At 43.0% G+C, this 25,507-nt stretch overlaps 1 protein-coding gene across 1 annotated transcript in view; it reads right to left on the reverse strand.

Annotated features, from left to right (window-relative positions):
- Positions 1–23,531: 23,531 nt before the first annotated feature.
- CIMIP6 (ciliary microtubule inner protein 6) overlaps positions 23,532–25,507 on the reverse strand; it is a 179,133-nt gene continuing 177,157 nt past the window's right edge. Inside the window, exon 5 of the mRNA XM_069234192.1 lies at positions 23,532–24,560. Coding sequence (XP_069090293.1) covers positions 23,967–24,560 — 594 coding nt within the window. The 3' untranslated portion in view covers positions 23,532–23,966. The remainder of the gene's footprint in view (positions 24,561–25,507) is intronic.

The raw sequence follows: 25,507 nt of genomic DNA on the forward strand, positions 1-25,507 counted from the left end.
TGTTTTAGAATTCAAATGATAAAACATGTTTTATATATTCCTTAGACCTAATTAATCTTGAAAAAGATTTTAGCAAATGAGTGGTCAACAAATGCTTAAATATTGTAATTTGACGATGTTTACAGTAAATAAATTGTCTAAACCAGTGGTTGTTAAACTTTTGACGTGTATGTGCTATCTTCCTTTTTAAATGAAATTGGAGGCTGACTCCAGTAAAGAAGTATTTTAAGATTCTAACAATTGTGTTATTCTTTAAATCAAAACACAGTCTCAATGAGGTACATTTAAAAACAAAATACTGTTTTAGAATTCAAATGATAAAACATTTTTTATATATTCCTTAGACCTAATTAATCTTGAAAAACATTTTAGCAAATGAATGGTCAACAAATGCTTAAATATTGTAATTTGACGATGTTTACAGTAAATAAATTGTCTAAACCAGTGGTTGTTAAACTTTTGACATCTGTGGACCCCACTAAAACAACTGGAAGTCATGGGACCGCCGAGCCATTTTTACGATTTATACCTCAACAATAACACATAACAAATGCACATTATATAAACATTCCTCTGTAACAACATGTTTAAATATGAGAGTGACTATACACAGATGTAAGCCCCAGGTGGTCTTATTCACAAATTAATAGGTAATCATATGAAATCAGAGTTCAGAGCAGATTTCTGAGGGCAAAAGCATTAACTTGATTGACATCGGCCTCGGTGAGACACAGGTACAACTGAACTTTGTATGGACATAGCAGGAGACTTTTCAAGATTTTTGTGACAATAAAGGACAGAAGACCAGGTGCTCATTATGCCAGAGTACAGCCCGCCTAACTGGTACTCTGCCTGTGGAAGTATTTCCGTTCTGTTGAAAAGTGCAAGCTTGTCTCCTTTGCAGTATATGAAGTGTAGGTGCTTGGAGTCTATAAGTGACTGCCCATGTAACACAGTGGATTGGAGAACGGGCAGCCAGGAAGGGCCTTTTGGTTAGTGTACCTGAGTATAAATGCAAAGACCACTGAGCGCTTAGAAAACTACATAACTTAGGGTGGAGATACAGATGAATTGTAGAAAATCATAAGCAATTCAATATTGTTTTTAGTAAAAAGCTGATTTCTAGATTAGGTCAGAGCATGTTTCAATATGTGCACATTCACACATGATTTTTAAATATATTTTAATTCATTTTATTAATGCATATATGAAATACACTAGGGAGGCAATACAACATACTTCAAGTAAGTACTATTGTTACTTGATGAAACTAATGGCCTCGTATGATGAAACATCTCTATTTAGTTATTCTGCTCAAAATGCTTATGATTATTAATAGAAAATATAGGTTAGATGTTACATCGGTCTGAAGACCCCCTGAATAGGGTCCGTGGACCACAGGTTAAGCACTGCCAGTCTAGATATTGGTTACTGCCTCCAGTATTTTATAGTTGTGCAATGGATTATGGATTCTGCACTGAGGATAAAGTCTCATCTTTATTATCAACTTGTGTCATTGATGGTTTATAAGTTATCAGCTAAGTTCCATAAAGTCCTTTTTTGGAGTAACAAAATTTGCATTATCAGGATACTCTATATGATGTCCAAGAGCAATCTTCTGTTCAGCTAACACATTTGCGCACATTGTAAAATGTAAAGTCGCCTTATTTATTATAAACAGAAGAGCTAGCCCCACTTCTCAAAGATAGCAGAGCCTAACCCTTTTCTGTTGTTTTAGCCCTCATGCTGGTGGCTAACCGGTGCCTCTCGTGGAGTGCCAATGACGGGTGCAAAGAGGCACTGACCAGAAGGGATTGTGCCAACATTTTACTTACTTCTTTTAATTCCCTCATGTCAGTTGTGAACCTCAGGAGTACCACCGTTATTACCTTGTTTTGATTAGGGAGTCATTTAATTGTAGACATTGCCTCTGTTTTTGTATTAAGTTGAGACCTGGAAAGCATGTATCAAATACTACACTGGATATTACAAAACAAGCAATACAACCCAATACATTGAATAAGTCTTGGACGATATCAGTACAGGCACAGCAAGAATAAAAAATTCATGTTCGCTGGGTTGCCCTCTTTAGTTCAATAAGGGCATTATTAATAAAAAAAACAATCAAAACTTTCTTTTATAGAATGTCTCCATTGGTGAGGCCTATTGAGAACTCAACTATTTATGGTGGTAAAGAAGACCGTTCCTTCGCTACTGAATTAAGCCTTCATTACAGTCATTTCTTGTTCTTGGAAGTCCATCTACTCTGAAGTGTTTTAACTAGAGAACTTGTTGATGTTTCGCCTCTGTCTCAGAGTAACTCATGTAGCTCAAAAGGCCTTGTCGCAGTCAGGTTCAATCGTCCTCAAAATTCATTTGGGAGGCTATACTGTTATTACTAAAACTTTATAGGGAACTTTGAGAAGCTGAGCAGTTGCATCTCAGGAACAGGCACTGCAAACGTTGCGTTCATCAAACACAGCCTGTGTTTGTATAAAGCAAACTGTGCCTTCAATTAAAGAAACTTCCTTCAATGAACTTGGGATATCTACTCATTCTTTTTTCAACTTCAGCAACTTACCAGGGATACTAGTCCATGTTACTTGAATATATTGTACCTCTGTGTGCTGTGGTCCCACTGTGCTTATTGTTATTGTGTATGTATATACTCAATTCTGTGTCTACAGGGTAGTAAGGCACCTGACCACTGGCACCAACTTTTGACCGTGTTAACATTTGTTACTAATACATACTGTGTATACTCCCTGGAGGTGCGGCACCTTTCACCCTTACTACCCCTTGATTCTAACCCTATTTCTACGCTGAGAGCATAGAGGGTGTACCCTCTGCCTGGCCCAATCTAAGGGATTAGCCCCAACCCCATACCTGGAACAGTGTCCGTAGTTTCTCTGTGATATAGATGGCAATCCCCTCAGGAGGCTGGTAGATCAGTGCCAACCAAGCTATGCGTCGTACAGCATGGGAACCAGGATAATCATGGCAGGAATGCTCGCAGCTCCTTCCAGGTCAGTGCATCATTTATATAATAAACCATACTGCATTGGAAGTACAGATTTGAGGCTATGTTATGTCTAAATGGTAGAAACGGTCTCCTGAACGGTCAACACAAACCAGCATATCTTGTACAGAGCTCTTTAGCCTTGGACAGAAGGAACTGATTGTTTAGTTAGCCTTTGCACAATATATAAACATCTTGTTCCTCGGTTTTCTAGAATAAAGCCAACTGATAAAACAATTTACAAACTATCACTAAAAGCAGCCCTACTAAAATGGATAAAATATGAACACTAAAATGAACTATAACAGTGGGACCACCAGAGGTCCTAGAGGTCCTCATGACAAAACAGAAGATATAATTGACAGAGCTTCGAAATTGCAAAACTCTAGTTTTTAACAAAAACTTTCAATTGAATGCAACATCGACCAGAATTCCTAAGTATGTAAAGTTTTGTATTTGGTAATCTCTACTCTGGAAAGACTACATTTCTGGAATTTGAAAAACCTAGATCTACATTGCATTATGAAAGATGTGGAGAGGTTTGCCTTTAACCAAAGATCATCCATTAAGATATTAAAGGCATTCAGGAGATTCTGGAGCCCTTTGGTGGTTCTGACAATGAACACCACATCGCCCGCGTATAACAGTACGGTTGTAGGACGAGAGACGACCATAGGCAAATCTCCACTGCTAGATCTCAAGAATTCTTCAAGGCCATTAATATAAAGAAAAGAAAGGGAGTTAGTACACAGCCCTGGCGTACCCTCACTGTGGAATTGATTTTGGGTGATAGGTCGCTCTCTTTGCTATAAGGTATCGTAGTTGAGGTTTGCCCATGTAGCCGGTGAAGTAGATCAATTAAAGCCATATCTATCAGCATGCCTTCCTTATTGTCCTAAAGTTTGGACCTTTGGACAGTATCGAAGGCACATGTGAGGTTCATAAAGGTCAGGTGTTTGGACCCCTTCTTAGCCTTGACATATATTTGGGTACTAAGATGTAGGTTGAAACTCTGGTCAACTGTGCCCAAACCAACCCTAACTGTACATCGGGCAATGCCCAGTATGCAGTAGCCCAATCTTCGAGTTTGGACAATATCACCCTGCCCAAGATTTTAACTGTACTATCCAACAGTAAAATGGGCTGATAGCAACAAGGTTGATTTTTGTCCCCCTTTTAAATATAGGTACAATTACTGCCTCGTGCCAAATTAGAACCAAGGGGCCTCCACCAACTGCTCTTAAACCATCTATGACTGGGGATCCAAAATAAAGGATGCTCTTGAAATTAATCTGAGGGAGTTCCATCTGGAACAGGCACCTTCCCAGATGGACAGTTTTCAATGGCCGAGATGACATCTGTCACTTCAATTGATTGACTCAAGAGAAGAGCAGCTATTAGGTCGTATACAGTTTCATCCACTGAAGGAGGTGCCTAGTTCAGGGTGTTAGGGTACAAAATAATGGGCAAATGCTCAACCTAAGCATCAATGGGTACAACTGTGTCTATCTGTGGTCGATCATAACTAGAAAAATAAAGGGCGATTTACTACATTCCAAAAAGCATGGGGATCCTTTAGATTACTTGCTGTGTCCAGATCATCCCATGCTTTGGTCCTGATTTCCATCTTCTTAGCAAAGATGGCAGCCTTATAGGCTTTCCTGGCTGAGATTATTTCAGCTTTGTCCTGCGGGCATTTCATAAGAGCTATCAGTAGACTTTTGTGAGCTTTGGAATATATTTGATTAAACCAACAGGGTTTGGTCAAACTGGGAGAGCTGCCCTTGGTTAGCGTTGATGAAATATAGGCGTTTAAGGAAGTAAATGCCTAAATAATGTCTTTAGGGGCACCCTCCTTCTGTAAATTTGGTTGATTAACGCCAGATTGTTCATCATTAAATCCAGCGGGAACTGCTCCCTGTCCACCTAATTCCACTTAATGCAGACTCCCCTGTTCTTACTATATTTGATAGCTTTATGGGAAACCTGAGTATCTTTGTTAACAAGATAAATTGACAGCTGCAATGTGAGCAGACTTTGGCCACTAATGCAGCTTGTCACCACCTCGTGGTTCAAAAGGATGGGTACTAAGCCTGATGAAAACAACATGTGATCAATTGTGCTGCAAGAGCCACAGCTATTAAAGTTCGGAACTGGTTTATCAATAGTGGGGTTTAAATCCTATGAAAAAACCAAAGTCTTTGATGAAATTACTCTGTTCAGGGTATCCCCATAAGGGCTATGTCTGAAGTGGGTGAATGGTACATTTAAATCATCCGGGAGCCCACAAGACACCATAATGTTATAGTTACATGTGAAAATATTAAAATCTCCTGCCCACATTATCAAAGGTTTCCCTTTTCTGTGTGCTGTTTACTTTCAACAAATGGTCCTCCAAATCATCAAAATCCTTTGTCGTAGAAAAATCAAAATTGTTGTGATAAAAATATATCAACATAAGATCAAATGATTTTTTAAACTTAAACAATAATATTTGAAAATAAGGGGTGCAGTGCAGGTTATGGACAGCCAGACTAGCAATAGTTTTTTAACATTATTTATTCGTTTTTCATAGTACAATAAAAACAGTACAAAAGTGCCCATAGATACAGAAGTTTCATACAATGTGCGTGGTACAATGCCACTAAATTGCTTTGAAAATAAGAGCATATAAAACCTGATGTAGCACAGCAATGTAAAGAAAAAACAATGGTGTTGACAGTAAAAGAGAGGGGCCAGCCGGGGTTGCGGCGCAGCAATATGGGCAGCAAAGGGGAGTTGGGGGCATGTACTTTGGTGTGTTACTTCAGTCTGATTCATCGGAATCAAAGGTGAGTAGGTAGTCACGCAGTGGTTGCCATATATCCCTGGGTCTGAAAGTTTTGGGTTGTAATTGTGCATAGGTTTTGCTTATTGTATCGCAATAGATCATGCTTTTCAGCCAGGCAGAGTTCATGGGGCACATACTGTTACCCCCGTGAAGTGCCAACCCCCATTTTGCCAGGATAAGCATGACTGCAGTGAATTTGCGGACCATATTGGGAAGATCCCAGACATAGCCCTACAGGACCTGCAGTGGGGAAGGTGCAAATGTGGTTCCTACCATGGCGGAGACTAATTAGGATATTTTGGCCCAATCTTGACCAATACGCAGGCATGTCCAGGTTAAATGAGCAAAGTCTGCCTCTAGTGCATGCATTTAGGGCTTTGAGATGAACGTGTGGGGTAAAAGTGTGCTAGAATTTTAGGTGTAGAGTAGGCATGATTCAGGAACTTGAGATGGAGGATCTTGTGTTTGTGGTTGATGGAGATGTGTTTCGTCCAGGCACAGCAGCAGAACCAGATTTTGTCAGACAATGGTTGACCAAGGTCGTTTTAACAGGCCTCCCTGGCCCACTTAGTGGGTTCCGGCTCTCATAGCAAGTTCTGCTTGATACAGTCTGGAAATCAATCCCTCCTCCATCTGAGTCATTGATAATAAGCGTCAATGGAGGGAAGTCGTCTGGGGCCAATGGGTATGTAGGCAGTCATGAGTGCAATGTATTATGAAGTGATCTAAGTACAAATTGGTACATGTGAGAGGCGTTTTGAGGACGGACATTGTCAGCATGTGTGATGGCATGCCCAACGGGGAAGAAATCCCACATAGTGTGCAGGTCATGGCATTGAAAGGCACGTTGGACCAGTTTCTCAGTTGTGAGAGGGTGCCGGGGTTGTTGGTCAGGGGTAAGCAGGGAATAATGGATGACACAGCTGAGGATTTGGCATGGCTTACGTCAGGCCCAGCAGGTGGTGGAGAGGATTTGTATGTATGATGGGTCCATGGGCATACCCTTCGTTAATATGGAAGAGAATGGAAGTTTGACGGCCTGATCTTGCTCTGGTTTTAAATATGGGAGCCTGGCATCAGGCTGGTACCAGTGGTACGCTAATTGGCATTGCGCAACAAGGTAGTAAAGTTGGGAGTTGGGAACAGCAAAGCCACCCTATTCACAGGGGAGGATCAGAGTGTCCCAACTGAGGTGAGGTCTATGCCCGGCCCACACTAGACTCAGAAGGAGGCTACATAGGGTGGTGAAGAAATGTTGGGTCAATGGTATGGGAATGTTGAGGAATAAATACAAGAAGCGAGGAATTACAACCATTTTAATGATCGCTACCAGTTCCGCCATAGAGAGAGGGAGTTTAATCCAGTACTCCACCTGTGTGGCCAGATTGTCAATGGCGGGACCGTGGTTAAGTCTGACTATCTGATCCTTTTCGCTATGTAGGTAAATACCAAGGTACTTAATGGAGCCGGTACTCTAGGTCAGTGGATGCTCTAAAGTGACATGTTGCATACAGTCGGTCAGGGGAAAGTGTTTGGATTTAGCCCAGTTCATGTGTGGTGAGAGAGGCCCCAAAATCACAGAATTTCACAGATCAGACATGGGGGGTTGCCTGAGTCGAACACCTTTTTGGCATCTAATAATGCTACAGTGGTGGGAGTTTCAGGGGAAATCCTGTACAGTACAGCAAAAATCGTTCGGAGATTGAGGGAGGTGGACCTGTGTGGCACAAAGCCCGTCTGAATGAGTGAGATAATTTGTTTCATCAGCAGGGACATGAAGGTAGCAAGGACTTAGCTAGGATATTACTGCCAAGATTAAGGAGGGAAGGTGGGTGATAAGATGTACATAAATGAGTGACTTTACCAGGTTTAAGGAGGAGTATGTGGACAGCTTCTTGTAGCATGGGTGGTAGAGTGCCTGTTTCTAAAGATTCTGTGTATACTTTAAGTAGATGTGGTCCCAGGAGGTGTTTGTAAGGTTTAACCTGGGAGCCATCAATGGCATCTTTGGCCTTGTGATCTCTGCACTGGTGATGGGTTCACTTAAGAAACGTTGTTGACCATCTGTAAGCCATACCATCGCGATCTCTGCAAAGTAGGTTGCGACCTCGGTAATGGTGTCTGATGTGCGTGATGTGTAGATGTGTTCATAATAATGCAAACGTTTGGTCTGTATACCGCCGTTGTTCAGAATTGGAGTGCCTGTAGAAGAATGTAATTTTGTGATGTACCCAATCAGCTGGTTTGGGCAGAGAAGTCTTGCAAGTATGTGGCTGGGTCGTTCTCCCTCACCATATCGCCGAGTGGTACTGTATTTACCCATATATGCTATTTCTCTATCAGCTAGCTCCCAAAACTTGGACAGTAGGACCAAATGTCGATGCAATTGGGCGGAACTAACCGAGTGGGAGTCTCCCTGATCAATGATACAGAGTTCTGCCTCCATACAAGTTAAGCGGGACTGCATATCCTGCAGTATGCCTGCATGTTTAGAAATGCACTCTCCACGTATATAGAGCTTAAAGGCCTCCCAGAGGGTAGTTGGCATGAAGACTGACTCGGTGTTAAGACTGAAGTGTTCGACAATGGAGTCATGCAGTTCAGAATAAAAGACAGGGTGATTTAGGGTATTGCCAACTGGGTTCCAGGTCTCCGCTGTATGGTATATTAAGCACCAGTTTGACCGGGGAGTGGTCGGATGCATGCGCAGTAAGTGTGCTACATCAATAGTCTATTGGGCCACGTTTGCCATAAGGAGCCAGTAGGCAAGTCTATTCCATATATTATGAGGAGCAGAGTAGAATGTATAGTCCAGGTTGATGGGGTGTCTTAGCCTCCAGATGTCATTAAGCATGAATGTGTCAGTTATGTCGCAGAGAACCTTCCGGGCATGGGGTTTACCATGTGTTTGCATGCCAGTGGAGTCTTCGGCTGGGTTCTGCACCATGTGGAAGTCCCCACCCATAAGGACAATGTTGGCCTCTACTTGCCCCATATGCTTGTAGGTGTCCTGGTAGAATTCAGGTCCATCGATGTTCGGGGAATAGATGTTGATCAGCAGGGTGTGATTATCAACCAGGGCCCTAGTAACTAAGATGTAGGGGCCCTCCGCATCCAGGAAGCTGGACATGAGGGTAAAGGGGATATTTTATGCACAAGTATACACATGCCTCTCGAGTATGAGCTGTAGCATTGGAAAATAGTGAAGTGCCCCCAGGAGGATGTGAATGGGTGAGATTCTTGGGGCGGTAAATGGGTTTGCTGTAGGAAGCCTATTTTGGTCCCATGGCGCGTGAGATAGGAAAGTACCTGCTTTCCCTTACAGGAGTTATTAAGGCCATGTATATTCCAAGAGCAGAGGGTAAGTTTAGCCTCCCTCCCTCAGTTACTTCGGGATGTCATTGGAAATACGGGGACTGGATCTGTTGTGGATTGGCAGAGTAGCGTGTAATGTGTAGCAAGTGGGCAGTAAAGAAGATATAAAACAGAATCATACAAACCCAAGAGTCCCCCAACCCACACTAGAAGAAAGAACATCCAGTGAAGCCCAATCACCCAACAGAACAAAAACCAACAGTTTGTCAAACAACATACACCTTGGGACGCAACACCTCAGCAGTTCTGGCGAACACTGTGTGTGATACCTGAGAGATATGGGTGTCAATACAGGTCACAATATAGGTGATGAGGACTGGCAGCATATTGTAGTAATGAGGTGGGTATATGACGGGGCAGTGCCATGCAAAGGTGCCCCATCAGGATCATCAAACAGTAAACATACTTGGTAGTTAATGGGCATTCCTCAACACGAGGTTAACTGTTTAGCTACAGGGGTGGATCGGAAGGCAGAGGTTGTTCTGGAGTAACTTATCTAGAACCCGCTCTGGTTGTAGCCTGGTTTTTGCAAAACTCTGCTGCCTCAACTGGGGTGTCAAAGAAGCATGATTTCCCATAAATTGCAATCCATAGCCTCGCAGGGTATAGTATGGCATACTTGAAGACCAATTTGTGCAGAGAGGTCTTGATGTGAGCATATTTGTGCCTCACCTCTTGGACAGCAGTAGTGAGGTTAGGGTAAATGGAAACAGTGGAACCTTGGTACTGCAGTGGTCTTTGCTCACGGGCCAGACTGAGCGCAGTGTCCCTGTCTCTGTAACTGAGCAAACGAGTTATAATGAGGTGATGGGGGCACCCGGAGGGGGCCTGGGGCCTAAGTACTGATGGGCAGGTTCGATTGCGAAGGTTGATGTGAAGTTGTGTCGTTCAAAATGATCTATGAGGAGCCATTCCACAAAGATATCTAGGCGCCCCATATAGGTGGTTTCTACAATGCCCGGAATGTGGATATTGTTCTGGTGGGAGCGTGCCTCGAGATATTCGTTTTTGATGGCTACAGCCTTAAGAATGCATTCCAGTTTATTTAGGCTTTTCATCATGGTTATTGCACCTTCTTCCAGCCCTGATATTCGTTCTTCTGTGCCATCCAGCCTAGTGGCCTGCCTGTCCAGTCGCTCGCTCATACGGTCCAGGTGACTTGCAAGGGTGTCAAAGCGTGCGCCAATGGAGTGGAATCCGTCCCTGAGCTTGGCCATAATTGCAACAGTGCCACCTGTGGGATCAGGGGCAGCAACCCCATTCATGGGCTGATCAATGTCCGACTGGACCTCCTGGCACCGAGTGGTTTGGATTGTTCAAAAAGTAACTTGTGTTGCTTAGGTTCTCCATGACCCATCATGTAAGCCTGAGAGTTGATGAGCAGGGGACCCTGACACACAATGATGTTGTGTCTTGGATGATAGGAAGGTTCCGTAAAGGAAGGCGAGAGGAGATGTTGCCACCCGCCACTACTGGCCCAGCTCAAATCGGTCGAAGGTTGTTAATTGGCAAGTATAATGGTGCCTGTGAGGGCATGCGGTACCGGGCCAGTGGTGCAATCAGGCCAGGTGGTTCCGACAAGGCCAGGGTAGGGTGCCCCCTGCAACTAGATGGTGCCCAGGAGTTTTTCATGAGAACCGGACCTAGGTCAAGGTAAGGAGATGGGGACTCCTATGTGTCCCGAGTAGGTTGTCAATTCCCACCTATAATTGATTGTGCTCTCTAGAGCTGGTGGTTCATAGTAGTTTGGGTAACTCTAGTCTGGTATGTCACCTAAGGAAAGCCCACTAACACTGAGGGCTGAACTGTGGGCCGGGAGGCAGGGATATGTCAATACAAATGGGGTGTACTGCATGGTGCGTTGTTTGGCAAAAGGCGTCTGCAGACACAGCGCAGAGGGGAGGCACGGCCCTGCTGTCTCCCAGTGGTCCCAGGAGTGATGTAGTACCCACCTGGAGGGAATTGGTGTTGTCAGTTGGGCTACTTCGGTGAGTAGTCCCCTTGGGGCCCAGAGGCTATGCACTTTGTCAGGTAGTGTCCGCAGGGCCCATACGGCAGCTCCTCCCTGTTGGCACAGGTAGGTGATTTTATGCAGAGAGAGTCATGGGGGGTGGCGATGCAAGGATGGGGGTTGTCAATGCTGGGTCAGCGTCTCCACTGCACTAATCCAGGTCCTCAGCTAAGTCAGGGCTGCAGAGGATGAGGTGAAGTCCGCAGTCTCGTACAGGCAGCCAGAAACAGGAATTGGGCCACCCGATGCCCGCATGAGCAGCAGGTACACGGCCAGGGATGGGGAGAGGCTTGCATCTCCAGCTGGACTGAGCAGTCTTGGCCTCAGGCTCGCCCATGGCCCCTATCACCACAGGGCCTCCAAGGCAGTGCTGGGCCACTTAGTCTCTCTGGTTTGCAGGTCACCGATCCCTCTGGACAGGGTCTGGGGCCACCATCAGCGCTGCCATGTCTTCAGGGTTGCCATCTTGTCATATGGATGCAGCTGGATGTTGCAAGATGCGCAATCTGTGTTACAGAAGGGCCAAGTCTGCCGTTGCATCACTACCAGTTGGCCATTTCAGTCGCTGGTGTGGCCACGTCCCCCAGACTACCAAGTTTGATGGAAACAAATATTAACAGACCACCCATAGCCCTTCCTGGGGGTGACGAGGTTGCAGGACTGCAGAAAGTGGAATACCCATTAGTATGCTGAGGTTCTCTTTTTCATGTCTCCTGGCAGCAGATGATATCATAATGATTGACTAAATGCAGCCAATTAAGGTTGTGCAATTTAGACCGCAAACCTGCTACATTTCATGAAATTACTTTGAGGCTCGACGAAGCAACAGGGCCCACAGTGCCAACAGGGCGATCATTCACATAGGAAGGACAGGTCCCTGAGTCATCAGGAGAAATCCGAAAGGGGCTAGTTGGTCAATCCGTCGGGTCCAGTGAGGGCTTCATACCTGTTGGAGACCTGAAGATAGCACAATAGAATCATGTTAGAATCGCAACGTCCAGTGAATGAATTAATTTGTGTAAAAATAATTTTTGGGAAGTTGATTAGAATGGAGTCCCTGGGCGAAGTCTTGGCTCGTGGGCTGACCCAGGAGACTATTCTTACGGATAGGATCTATGCATACCAATTCCAGGTCCAGCCACAGTGCTTCCTGAGCCAATGGACCACTTTATTTAAGAGGCGTGAGTTTCGGGATAAGAATTCACAAGCTTAGAGAACATTTTCCAAGATGATAATACAAAGAGTGCATTCTGGTGGAATCTGAGGGCAAATGTCAGTGTCCTTGATTTGGCTGTTACATTGAGTGCATTGTAAATGAAAACTGTTCCTCTGGTCGCAACAGCCTTCAGAGTTACCTCCGGTACTACAACTTAATTTCATGTGTTTCTACAATGAGGATAATTCATTTGTGCCTCCGGTGTATCATAGCCCCTTGCAAATCTACTTCAGCATGTAAGTTGTTGGTAACCATACGAGACGAAGTTTGGGGCTGCAAAAAGCCACCAGGGAATCTTGATTGATCATTACCAACTAAGTTCTGATTACTTGAAGCTGAATGCTGATTATTGCCAGAATGTTTACAAAAGTTTGCCAATTTCTCATTCACATCTTTTGACTTGGCCAATACTGAGGAACAAAGGTTAAACAACTGGTTATTCAGTGTGTCTAATTTACCAAGGAATCTGTCACTAAAGTCTTTAAAATTGTTTCTCAAATCAGTGAAATTCAGGGGAACTTTTCTACAAATCGTGCTGGTTTGCGTTTTCGCTCGGATACTGGGAGTGATGCATTCGTCCCATTTGATCTTACAGACTCCTTCCTTGTTCTTTTCAAGCGTGGACTGTTTGATGAATCAGAGGACTCGGATACTACTAAAGTCAATGGCAGGGCGGCTTGTGCTGTTTAAAAATGATGGGGGCGAGTGAAGTGCCACACTGCTTTGCGGGGAAAAAAAAACACCCCCTCCCTCCAAAACCCAAAAGTAAACCACCCCTCCCTCCAAAAGCCCAAATAACACTAACTATAAACACAACCACTACACTTACATGCATTACACACACATGCATCATACACACATGGATTACACATTTAAAAAAAGGCACTTACCCACAGGTTGCGTGACCTCCTCTGTGTTCTTCTGCTCTGTGATAGAGAAAGAGCTCCCCTAACCAATCCAGATGCTGCTCTCATGCTGTTAACCAGAATGACAAACCATACAGGGTGACCCAGTAATCTAACCGAAGGATCTGGGTTAATTATAGTACCAAACAACAACGATCCACCCTGTAACAATTATTTTCATTAATCATACATTTCAAATAATCTAATACTTGTTACTCAAAGACAATATAATGTATAGCATAGACATAAATAACATTGCCAATATCTTCTTTATTATTACTTCTATACAAAATATATTTTTCAATATTTACACAAAAACCATCAGAGAACCTCCCCTCATATATACAAACAAAGAAGGACAAAAAAGATGCCAAAAGAAAAAAGTGCTTGTGATTTAGAATCATAGAAACCAAGAATAAATCACCCACATATCCATTATCTTCCACAGTTATAAAACATAGCCTTTTGGTAAACCATTCTTGTCAATGAATCAACCCTTATTTACAACTGGGTACATCTCCCTATTTTAGTCCTTCACGTAGTTTCCAATAAAGGAAAAAGCAAAACCAATCCAGGCCCACAAAATTATCCCGTCGACGTTTCGACCAACTGATAACTCTAGGGCCAGTTCCAGGCTCCCACACAGGTCTTCCTCAAGACTGAGAAGTAGGAATCATCTAAATAATTCCACCAAGTCAAGCACAAAATGAATTAATACTTTATAACCCAATCTCCAATAAATCCATTATGTTCCATGCTGCCATATGCACCTATCAATACTCACCTCCAACTTGCTCAACTTCCAAACATACACATCTTCTACACTCAATAGTCCACCATATCATCCACAGTAATCAGATCTATGAGAGATAAAGATAACTTTAATCCATCATTTCATCCTTCACCACAAACATGGTAAAAAATAAACACTATTGACCAAACTCTTACCTAAATCTTATTCGTAATCCTTATTATTATTCATTTCTCTGGATACTCTTTCCACCCAATCCAATGGAAATCTGTTTCTGCCCAAACGGTGAACGGGGCCCCTTAAACACAAATATATACAAACATTTTTTTAATTGTCCTTCTGTTAACAACCACATCATTTTTTAAAAACTCTACCTAAAGAAAATATCAAACCTAGAGGCCAAATCTAATTAAAATCAAACGGCCGTAACTACAACTAAATACCAAGTCTTATTCCCTACTGCCAAGTTATATACGACTGACTCCCAAAATACCTGTGAAATCAAGTCACTGTTTGCAAAGAAAGCGGGACACGTCTCACGTCTTCTGTTTTCCGAGAAAAAAGAAACCCGAACCAAGCTGGCTTTTAAAAAACGTCTCGCTGTGTCTCAGCATATGACGCACAGAACTATGCCAGGAATGAGAACGTCACAGTGTTCCTTCCTCGTTCCTACTGCATTATTAGTCTACTCAACCCGATAGTGCTAATATTCGGGCATGATGGGCTCGTCCAAAACAAGCCAATTTGCTACAAAGTAGCAGAAAGAATACCCCTTTTACCATAAAGGTTACATATTGATTTCTTACAAAATCGAGGAGATGCGAGAAACCACAGAAACATTGTATATCAGGCTCTAATTACATTGGGAATGTACAGCGATCTTACTTTCCTAAAATTTAGGGCATGGCCTAATAATTTATTAAGACCAACCTCATCATTTGTACTGTCATGACCACAAATGGCACACAGAACTGTGCGAGGAATGATAACGTTACAGCGTTCCTTCCTTGTTCCCACTGCAAAGTTAGTCTACTAAACCAGATTGTACTAGTATTCGTGCCAGACGGGCTTGTCAATAACAAACCAATTTGCTACAAGGTAGCAGAGAGAATGCAACTTTTGCCATAAAGGTTACATATTGAATCCTTTCGAAACCGAAGAGATGCGAAGAACAACGAAAACATCATATGTCAGACTCTAATTACATTGGAAATATACAACAATCGTACTTTCCTAAAATTTAGGGGATGGCCTGATAATTTATTAAAACCCACCTCATCATTTGTACTATCGTGACCACAAAGTCACAACACATTTTGATAAGCACTAGCATCTCCATTATAGTATGTCAAATAAAAAGGAGACCACCGAAAACAATACATCTCGGATCTATCAAAAAACATCAAATTTGTACATCGATATAACTTTCCATACAATGAATATGGTAAATCATATATCTCAAGGTGATACAGTGAGTATTTTGAACCTGCGTGAATGTAAATGGATTTACCTTTTGGATTCGGTTTCCCAGGGTTTGAATGAATATGAAGAAATAGCTAGGCAAACAGCGAGTTTATCAAATTGTTGAGATATATGATCAGAGTGTGCTCTTTATGAGGACGAATAGATTGGGATGATGATGAGTATTGAGATATAGGACAACCCATCGTAGGGTTTAGGTTGAGCTGTAAAATGTTGGGGGTGCGAGAAGATTTGTATTCGCTTCGGATCCCTTTAAGCATAGTTTAATTCATGTGCCGGTTGAAGGTTTATTAATACGAGAAGTGACTCTAGAACCTAAGAATAATGCAATGGGAAATATGATGTAATAAATGATGATACCATATTCATTGTATGGAAAGTTATATTGATGCACAAATTTGATGTTTTTTGATAGATCCGAAATGTATTGTTTTCGTTGCTCTCCTTTTTATTTGACATGCAATAATGGAGATGTTAGTGCTTATCAAAATGAGTTGTGACTTTGTGGTCACAATAGTACAAATGATGAGGTGGGTTTTAATAAATGATCAGGCCATGCCCTAAATTTTAGGAAAGTAAGATCGTTGTATATTTCCAATGTAATTAGAGTCTGACATACAGTGTTTTTGTTGTTCTTCGCGTCTCCTCGGTTTTTAAAGGAATCAACATGTAACCTTTATGGCAAAAGTTGCATTCTCTCTGCTACCTTGTAGAAAATTGGGTTGTTATTGATGAGCCTGTCGGCCACGAATACTAGTACAATCTGGTTTAGTAGACTAACTTTGCAGTGGGAACAAGGAAGGAACGCTGTGACGTTCTCATTCCTCACACAGTTCTGTGTGCCATTTGTGGTCACGAGAGTACAAAGGATGAGGTTGGTCTTAATAAATTATTAGGCCATGCCCTAAATTTTAGGAAAGTAAGATCGCCGTACATTTCCAATGTAATAAGAGTCTGATATACGATGTTTCCGTGGTTTCTCGCGTCTCCTCGATTTTGTAAGGAATCAATATGTAACCTTTATGGTAAAAGGGGCATTCTTTCTGCTACTTAGTAGCAAATTGGTTGTTTTGGACGAGCCCATCATGCCCGAATATTAGCACTATTGGGTTGAGTAGACTAATTATGCAGTAGGAACGAGGAAGGAACGCTGTGATGTTCTCATTCCTCACATAGTTCTGTGTGTCATATGCTGAGACGCAGCGGGACGTTATTTAAATGCCTGCCTGGTTCGGGTCTCTTTTTTCTCGGAAAACAGAAGACGTGAGACGTGTGCCGCTTTCCTTGCAAACAGTGACTTGATTTCACAGGTATTTTGGGAGTCAGTCGATTATAACTTGGCAGTAGGGAATTAGACTTGGTATTTAGTTGTAGTTACGGCCGTTTGATTTTAATTAGATATGGCCTCTAGGTTTGATATTTTCTTTAGGTAGAGTTTTTTTTTTTAAATGATGCGGTTGTTAACAGAAGGACAATTTATAAAAAACGTTTTTGTATATATTTGTGTTTAAGGGGCCCCATTCAGCGTTTGGGCAGAAACAGATTTCCATTGGATTGGGTGGAAAGAGAATCCAGAGAAATGAATAATAATAAGGATTACGAATAAGATTTAGGTAAGAGTTTGGTCAATAGTGTTTATTTTTTACCATGTTTGAGGTGAAGGATGAAATGATGGATTAAGGTTATCTTTATCTCTCATAGATCTGATTACTGTGGATGATATGGTGGAATATTGAGTGTAGAAGATGTGTATGTTTGGAGGTTGAGCAAGTTGGAGGTGAGTATTGATAGGTGTATATGGCAGCATGGAACATAATGGATTTATTGGAGATTGGGTTATAAAGTATTAATTCATTTTGTGCTTGACTTGACTGGAATTATTTAGATGTTTCCTACCTCTCAGTCCTGAGGAAGACCCTTGTGGGAGCCTGGAACTGGCCCTAGAGTTACCAGTGGGTTGAAACGTCGACGGGATAATTTTGTGGGCCTGGATTGGTTTTGCTTTTTCCTTTGTTGGAAACTACGTGAAGGACTAAAATGGGGAGATGTACCCAGATGTAAATAAGGGTTGATTCATTGACAAGAATGGTTTACCAACAGGCTATATTTTATAGCTGTGGAAGATAATGGATATGTGGGTGATTTATTCTTGGTTTCTATGATTCTAAATCACAAGCACTTTTTTTCTTTTGCCACCTTTTTTGTCCTTCTTTGTTTGTATATATGAGGGGAGGTTATCTGATGGTTTTTGTGTAAATATTGAAAAATGTATTTTGTATAGAAGTAATAATAAAGAAGATATTGGGAATGTTATTTCTGTCTATGCTGTACATTATATTGTCTTTGAGTAACAAGTGTTCGGTTATTTCAAATGTATGATTAATGAAAATAATTGTTACTGGAGGGATCGTTGTTGTTTGTTAACCAGAATGACAGCAGGGCCTGGATTGGATGGAGTGGCCTGGCTGGACACTCCTTCAGGCCCTAGAGATGTGTGCTTGGTCTCCACCCAGTTGTCTTAAGACAGCTGGGTGGAGAGCTTCAAAGTGTGCATGTGACTTTAGACGGGGCAAAGCAGGCGGCAAAGTGACATGCACACTTTGGAGTGTCCAGTCCAGGCACTGCTCCAGTCCTCTGCTGCCAGAGGCAGTCCTCTGCTGACACACCCAGCATGTCTCTGGGCTGGTGCGCGCTGCACCGGAAAAAATAAAATGGCAATGAAATCTTTTTATTGCCATTCTTGTTTTTCCTGCGCGGCTCGCAGCAGGCGGACAACACTCACTTGCCCTCGAGAAGAAACCCCCGCTGGCAATGGCTCATGGGAGACACGTGGGTTTGAGGGCATGAGACTGCTGGGGCCGCTGCATAGGTTTGAATGCCGTTATGGTTTCCAGTTGAAGAATGGGATAAAAAGGGTAAAAGGGAATCATCACTAAATCTCTGATGGGAAGTCAAGGCTGCCTCCTGAGACTTTGGCATCCCTGCTGCCGGTTCTCTTACGGTGGCAAAAACCTACAGATAACAACAGTTCCTCAAAAGTGCTAAAAGGGTTGTTACCTCAAATCCAGTGTAGAAGCCAAAAGACAGGGCTCAGACAGGGGCGTAGCTTCAGGGGGGGTGTTGCCCCCCCCCCCTTAATAAATGCATTTTTTGGAATATAGTTGGGTACAGATGCTGTCAGTATGGTATGGTGACGTGTCTGTCGATTTGACAAGAAATGTTTACAAAAACACAGATGAAAACGCACACACACCCTCCCTCTCTGCTTTGAAAGTCTTCAAACATGTTGGTTATTTCATAAAATATACAGTATTCTTCACTTAGTACCCTTGATAATCCACCTTCGTATCCCTTTCCACTGCCTCTTTAGTCCCTCTTATATGACCTGCTTGTCATATTATGTATTTAGACATTATCGGCCAGCGTGATTGTTGGAAATTCTGAAGCTCACCCTCACCCCCCGTGTTACTGACCAGGCTACGCCCCTGGGCCCAGCCATTTCCGGCCTCGGATGGGCTCAGACAGGCCCGTTCTACACCCAGTCTTCTACCTGGCTCACGCGCATCACGCGCTGCGGGGGGAGAGCGGCGTAAATATGCGCCCGGCTTTTTCAGCCCAAAACTCCTTCCTCCATGCAGGGTGTTACGGGCCTTGCAGTCCTGGCCCTTGCCCCGTAGTCTCTGTGCGTCTCGTGTTGCGGGTAGAGAACGGCGTAAATATGCGCCCGGCTGTTTCAGCCCAAAACTCCTTCCTCCATGCACGGCGTAATGGGCCTTGCAGTCCTGGCCCTTACCCTCGAGTAAATCCTCTGCTTGACACATTCGACAGGAATTATGGAGCAAAACGAATCTGCTGGGAATCCTCCAGGGTTTGCTATTTATTATCCGATTGCACTTCTTCACTTGTTCAACTTTGCTTGAGCTCAACTAGACCCCTGAGTCGACTGCAATTGATAATGAATTAAAGCAGGGGTGATTTGTTCTTCTTACGCCTCTATTATCTCGAGTATCTTAAAAATGTATGAATGTGTTCCCTGGAGGATGGTTTGTTGTTGTTTAATGTTATTTACAAGGACGACTTTGTGATCTTTGACAGGACTAAGTGGAACTGCAGTGGCACGTATATGTGTTAAATATTGTTTCTCTAATAATTTAGTAACATATCAAAAACAAAACTTTATTTTCCTTAAGCTGTAGGAAGAAACATACCTTACTTCTGGTTGGAGGAAAGTTGTTAACATTACTGGAGTGTAAATATTTAGGTTTGGCAGTATCAAGGAAGACTGACAGAGAAATGAGGGCAAGTAGTGCCATCACACCGATGGGAGGCCTTATTAGATTATATCAGTTGCTCAACTGTTGACAAGTTACAAAGTAAAGACAGCCCCAATTGCTTTATATGGGTTCCTAGCTACTTTGCTTGGGTCTAACCCATATTTAGATAGAGCTGAAGGCCAGCTGTAGAAGAGAGCAATGGAAACTACACAGTGTGCTGTAGAACAAGCCCCGTGAGTGGAGTTGTTGCTACAGCCCCTGAATGAGACCTCTTACGTGCAATATGTATTCTTCTTTGAGAATCTGACCCAGAAAAGACCCGAATCGATGGGTGTGACATATTTCAAGGATGGAACTCTGGTCACGCTGTACTGGAGCCTGCAGAACCCAGATGCTGAATTATTCTCCCAAGTATGAAGTTTATCACGAGCAGGGATTTCTTTCATCAACCCTGGAATAAGACATTACCGAAAGACAATCCCTCGAGTTCAGATGATTTGAGTTACACGACAGGAAAAAGCTTATTGAATCTGTTGATAAAATCTTAGTGTATGTTAGGTACATCTTGGCACCTTGTCTTCCTTCAAGACCCTGAACTAATGCATGTATTACTTAGTTTGTGCTTCGGCTTTCCAGTATTGCACACTGCGATTAAGCAGGATTAAGAGAAGATAAAACAAACTGGTGAATGTAATTATGCAGCTGGGCGAGATAAACTGTTGCTCTATGTGCACTTGCTGTGTCCTAAGTATCTGAATGCCCGAAGAACCATTTCACGTTGGTTGTTTCAATTCGATCAGAACTGTATAAGCAGCAATGATTTTTGTCTTTGCTATAAGCAACTGTCACGTTGTGTCAGCAGTTTCCATGTTTTAAAAATAATATATAGAAAGGTGTTTATAATATATGAAACGAAGTAGTTGAAACGTTGAAATTAACTTACTTGTGTGATCTTAATGATTTTAATTGTGTTTCTGTTCTTATGGCCTGTAAACTCATATAAACCTGATTTTCACCTGATGTTGACCACTTACATTATTACTTACGTTCCAGTTATTTATGACCTCCGAACGTTGTGCAAATCTTCCCATCCTCACCTTGAAGCTTTGCTGTAAAGTGCTTTGCCCACCCTTCAAGATGTAGGCGTTCTATAGCAAACACTACTAAATAAATAAATAAATTAAATATCCTCTTAAAAACCTTAACGAAACAAAATGTGCCAGATTAGCATTATTAAGGAAGTAGTCCTTCCGTCCTCATGTATACAACTGTGGTACAGGCAGTTATCCTATCCAGTTGGATTATTGAACTCTTCGTAACTAGGACTTCCCCTCACACAACTTCAGAGTCCATCCTTCTGCGGCATGCCTAAACCTAGATCTTCCAAGGCAGAAACATGCATCTCATGGTGTGGCTGTTGTTCGGTGGCTCCCTATAACAAACCCTCTGGTTCTATATGCCTACTACAAATTAGTGCTGTGGTATCTTGTTCCAAATTCTTGAACTATATTCCTTCCAGTTCGCTCAAATCTGCATCACTCCGCCTCCTTGTTCCCCCTAAGGATTGTCTGTTCTGAGCTGGTGGATGCCCTTTTTGTTACGTGTGGCCTAACACTGGAACTCGCTTCTTCCCACCTTACGTTCAATGGAAAATTGTCTACTGTTCTGCAAGGCACGCAAAACTTGTCTTTTGCCACTTGCGTTAGTGCTCTATTCCATTGACATCGCCTCTCACCAGAATCCACGGCGCCCTTTCTGAGAAGCACCCACATGCTCTACAAATTGTGATAGGACAGAATAGAATAGTCAGAATAATATTTTAATGGATTCTGCTACAAATTAGACTAATTGTAGATATAATTTAACTTCAGACTTCTGGCTATAGCCTTGACATTTTGGGGTGAACGGTGGATGTTCAGGGCTGGTTTAGGAAAGGCAGCTCTATAAAATGTTTAATGCCAGCCCAATCTAGCCAAAGGTTTTCCAAGTAGTTGTGAAGAGAAACTCATGAAAAACTCCTGTTCTTCAGAGTACACCACAGTATCCAGGAGCATTGTTTTCTGCACATGATTCAGGTATGTGCTTCCAAAAACAAATCAATGCCCCACACCAGAAGGGTTGCTTCAGGGCTGCAATGGCTGAGAATCCCTCCGCCCTCCTGTCCTCAACACAGCCAATTTTCTACTAGTCTGTGGGTGGTTTTCCCAGTGGCGGCCAGCAGCTTTAGGAGGGAGGGGGGCGGGCAGGAAGCGCACACACACACTCATTCTTTCACACACAGACATGCACGCACGCACATCCATTAACAACACTCAAACCATTCAAATATGCACGCACGCACGAAACATTCATTTTAAAACATCACACACTCATTCTTTCACACACGCACATCCATTAATACTCATAACATTCAAACATGCACGCATGCACCAAACATTCATTTTAAAATATCAAACACACTCATTCTTTCACACACACACACACACACACGCACGCACATCCATTAACAACACTCATAACACTCAAACATGCACGCGCGCACCAAACATTCAATTTAAAACATCACACACACACTTACCTTCAGCCTCCAGGTCCCAGGAGGGTTGGGACTGCTGCCTTCCCTCCAGCCAATGAGGGAAGGCAGCAGTCCCAGCCTCGTCACAGAGTGGGATGGGGTCAGTGAGACTTCTGACCCCACCCAACTCTGTGACGAAGTGCCACTGATTGACACCCGCCCTGGGCGCTTCAGGGCTTAAACCTAAAGAGCCCAGGACGAGTGTCAATGGGTGACACTTTCCTCATAACCCAGGGGAGGGCCTCGAGGCACTTTTGCTGAGCCGAGGAGGTCACGCCCATAGGAGCTGTGACCTCCTCAGCCCAGCAAAGTTCAGCTCCGGCAGCCAGGAGTCTGCGCAAATTGCGCATGGCCCACTCCTGGCTCTGTGAGTTGAAAATGAAGAGTGTCTGTCAGGCTAGCCTTTGTTCAGCCTGACAGACACTCTTCATGAGGGGCAAAAGGTGGGGGGCGTGGCCTCTCCGCCCTAAAGGACGGGACGCCACTGGGTTTCCCTGTGTCCTTTGTGACCAGTCTGATCGCTAAGGACCGGATTCACTATACTTTTTAAACTTTGGTTCCCCCTGCACTTCCCTTTTCACACCTGGTTTTAGGAGGCATGACGAGGCAGGAACACAAAACAAGCAGGGCTCCTTGAGCACTCTGTATTTTATGTAGTTTTCACACATTGCCCTTTCCCTAGCTGTTAAATCCAAGTTCATGAAAACTACCCGTGAGGAATGCACGACTAATATTGCTTTCGAGGGTGGAAACGGAAAGGAACACACCCATGCTTCATTGGTGTGTAAGACAAAGGGAACATAATTCACAATTATTTAGACAATATTCATGTGCTAATGCACAGCCCGCTATAATTACCCATGGAGCTACATGATTAACAACACACGAGTGCGTAAAATGCGGTAGGAGTACTCATGGAAAATTGGGTAAAACAGAATGAAACTAATTTAAAAGAAAGTCAAGTTCCGACTTTCATAAACAATTTTGTGAACCAGATCCTTGATTCATTTCCAAACAATATTAGATCAACTATTTTCTCACAATGAAAACACACAATGATTTTTTAAATATATTTTTTAAAATATTTATTAATTTATTAATGTTCACTTTCCCTATTGTTGCATGCAGGAAAATATCCCTCTACATGCGTTATAATCTTTTGAGGAGTCATCCGATGAATCAGAATCGTCACAAGAAATAACAAAAGGCATATGACTCAAACATGTTTTCTATCACCTTAATTATTTTGATCAAAGGCAAAGTGAGCAACCAAATACATTCATACAGCGGAAATCTTCCTAGGGTGCTGAAATAAAGTAGGCACCGTCTTTTATATTCTGTGTATTCAAATAAACACTGACCTTTACTAATACAGTGCGTGGCAATGTTTTAAATATGTAAGAGTGCAAATGATAACGAGAAGACGCCGAGCCCCCATACAGAAAATGCACAAATACTTCGTGTCGAAATACCAAAGAATCATGTGAACAAACTACGTTTCTTAATTGAAAAGTATATTGTTCTTATTTTAGACATCACAGCACTGTGCAGCCTCTTTATCATCGAGGGGGTGCGGTGTTCTTTTCTCACAACTCAGTTGGGCCAGGTGCTGTTGGCCATTGCTGTCAAGAAGTGAACAAGTGTCGGTTTTTGTGGCGCCTGGAGAAGGCTCTATGCAGGTTGAGGTAGCCGGAGGCAGCGGCGGCAATCTGGCAACCGAAGTAAAAAGGCGACTTCCACGCGCTTCATCGGGGGACCATGGTCTAGGCTGACCCGCCTCCACGTCCACCTTCACTCCAGGCTCCGTGGGACACATTCCGCCCACTTCCTCAGCCTGGGAAATGCTTGAACCGCGCTGTCCTGTCGCAGGAATCCTGGGATAGGCCTTGGCCGCTTCCCTGAGGTCTGTTTTTGATAAGTGGGCGTCGGAGTCAAACATCTGCTGGGAATGCTGCAGGCAGCCAGGGGGTGAGGTCATGCTGTTTTCCACGCGGCTTCCTTTCCCTCTGTTTGGCTGTTGGTGTGAGCATGACCCCAGCGCACTCAGGAATACTTTGCTTCCCCTGGGACCTGTCGGCCCACTCGACGGTTTTATCTCTGTCCACACGAAGGCTCCGTGTCGCTGGAAAAAAGGAAACAGGATTAATGTTAAACAAGGGAACATAAGCAATTGGTAGATGCAGCTGTGCTCTGAGTTCATTTATGAGCTAAACTGCTGGCATGGAATCCACTTGTTTCTGTGCCTTTTTTAGCTGGCTGTTAGCCAACTGCCTGATAGCCGAAAGGAAAGGGGAATAATGATTCATCTGTCAGCCAACTGAGGCACCGCAGGGCGAGTCGGAGAGGAAAAAGCAAGCAGTAAAACAGAAAGTATGCTTTCTAACCACTCCCCAAAAAATTAGATGCCTTCAACCCCACCTACCCATGTGTGACTAGCAAGGATTCTCTTCTTACAACAGGCTATTAGATCAAATTTCATTTCTTAACTCTCATGGTCACCATAGCTGCAAATGTAACTGCCGATTTTATAGGCTAAGTCGCCATGTTTAGTCGATTCACACTATAAAAACGTACCTGTGAGAAACATCCAAGTAAATGTGACCACGACCACGCTCACTAGTGCTTCGAACAATAACTGTGGGAAATCAGAGGCAACTGCATGTGTGCAAACGAACCAGGCCACATAGACTTAGCAAAAAAAGGACTCCAGACACTGATGCCAAAGCTTCTAGGGCATTATACGGTGACATTTGTCATATGAAGTTTGTTAGAAATGGGGTCTCTATTTAGCAGTCGGTTTGCACCCTGTCCAAGTAGGGACCCTCACTCTAGTCAGGATAAGGGAGATACCTGCTCACCCCCTTGGTAGCTTGGCATGAGCAGTGAGGCTTATCTCAGAAGCAATGTGTAAAGCATTTGCACATAACACACAGTGAAAACAATATAAAAGGACACCACACCAGTTTTAGAAAAATAGTCAATATTTATCTATGTAAAACAAGACCAAAGCGATAAAAATCCAACATACAGTGCTAAAGATATGAATTTTGTAAGGTTTAACTTAAAAAT

Source organism: Pleurodeles waltl, chromosome 5 (genome assembly GCF_031143425.1).
Source record: "Pleurodeles waltl isolate 20211129_DDA chromosome 5, aPleWal1.hap1.20221129, whole genome shotgun sequence".
NCBI classification, from domain to species: Eukaryota; Metazoa; Chordata; class Amphibia; order Caudata; family Salamandridae; genus Pleurodeles; species Pleurodeles waltl.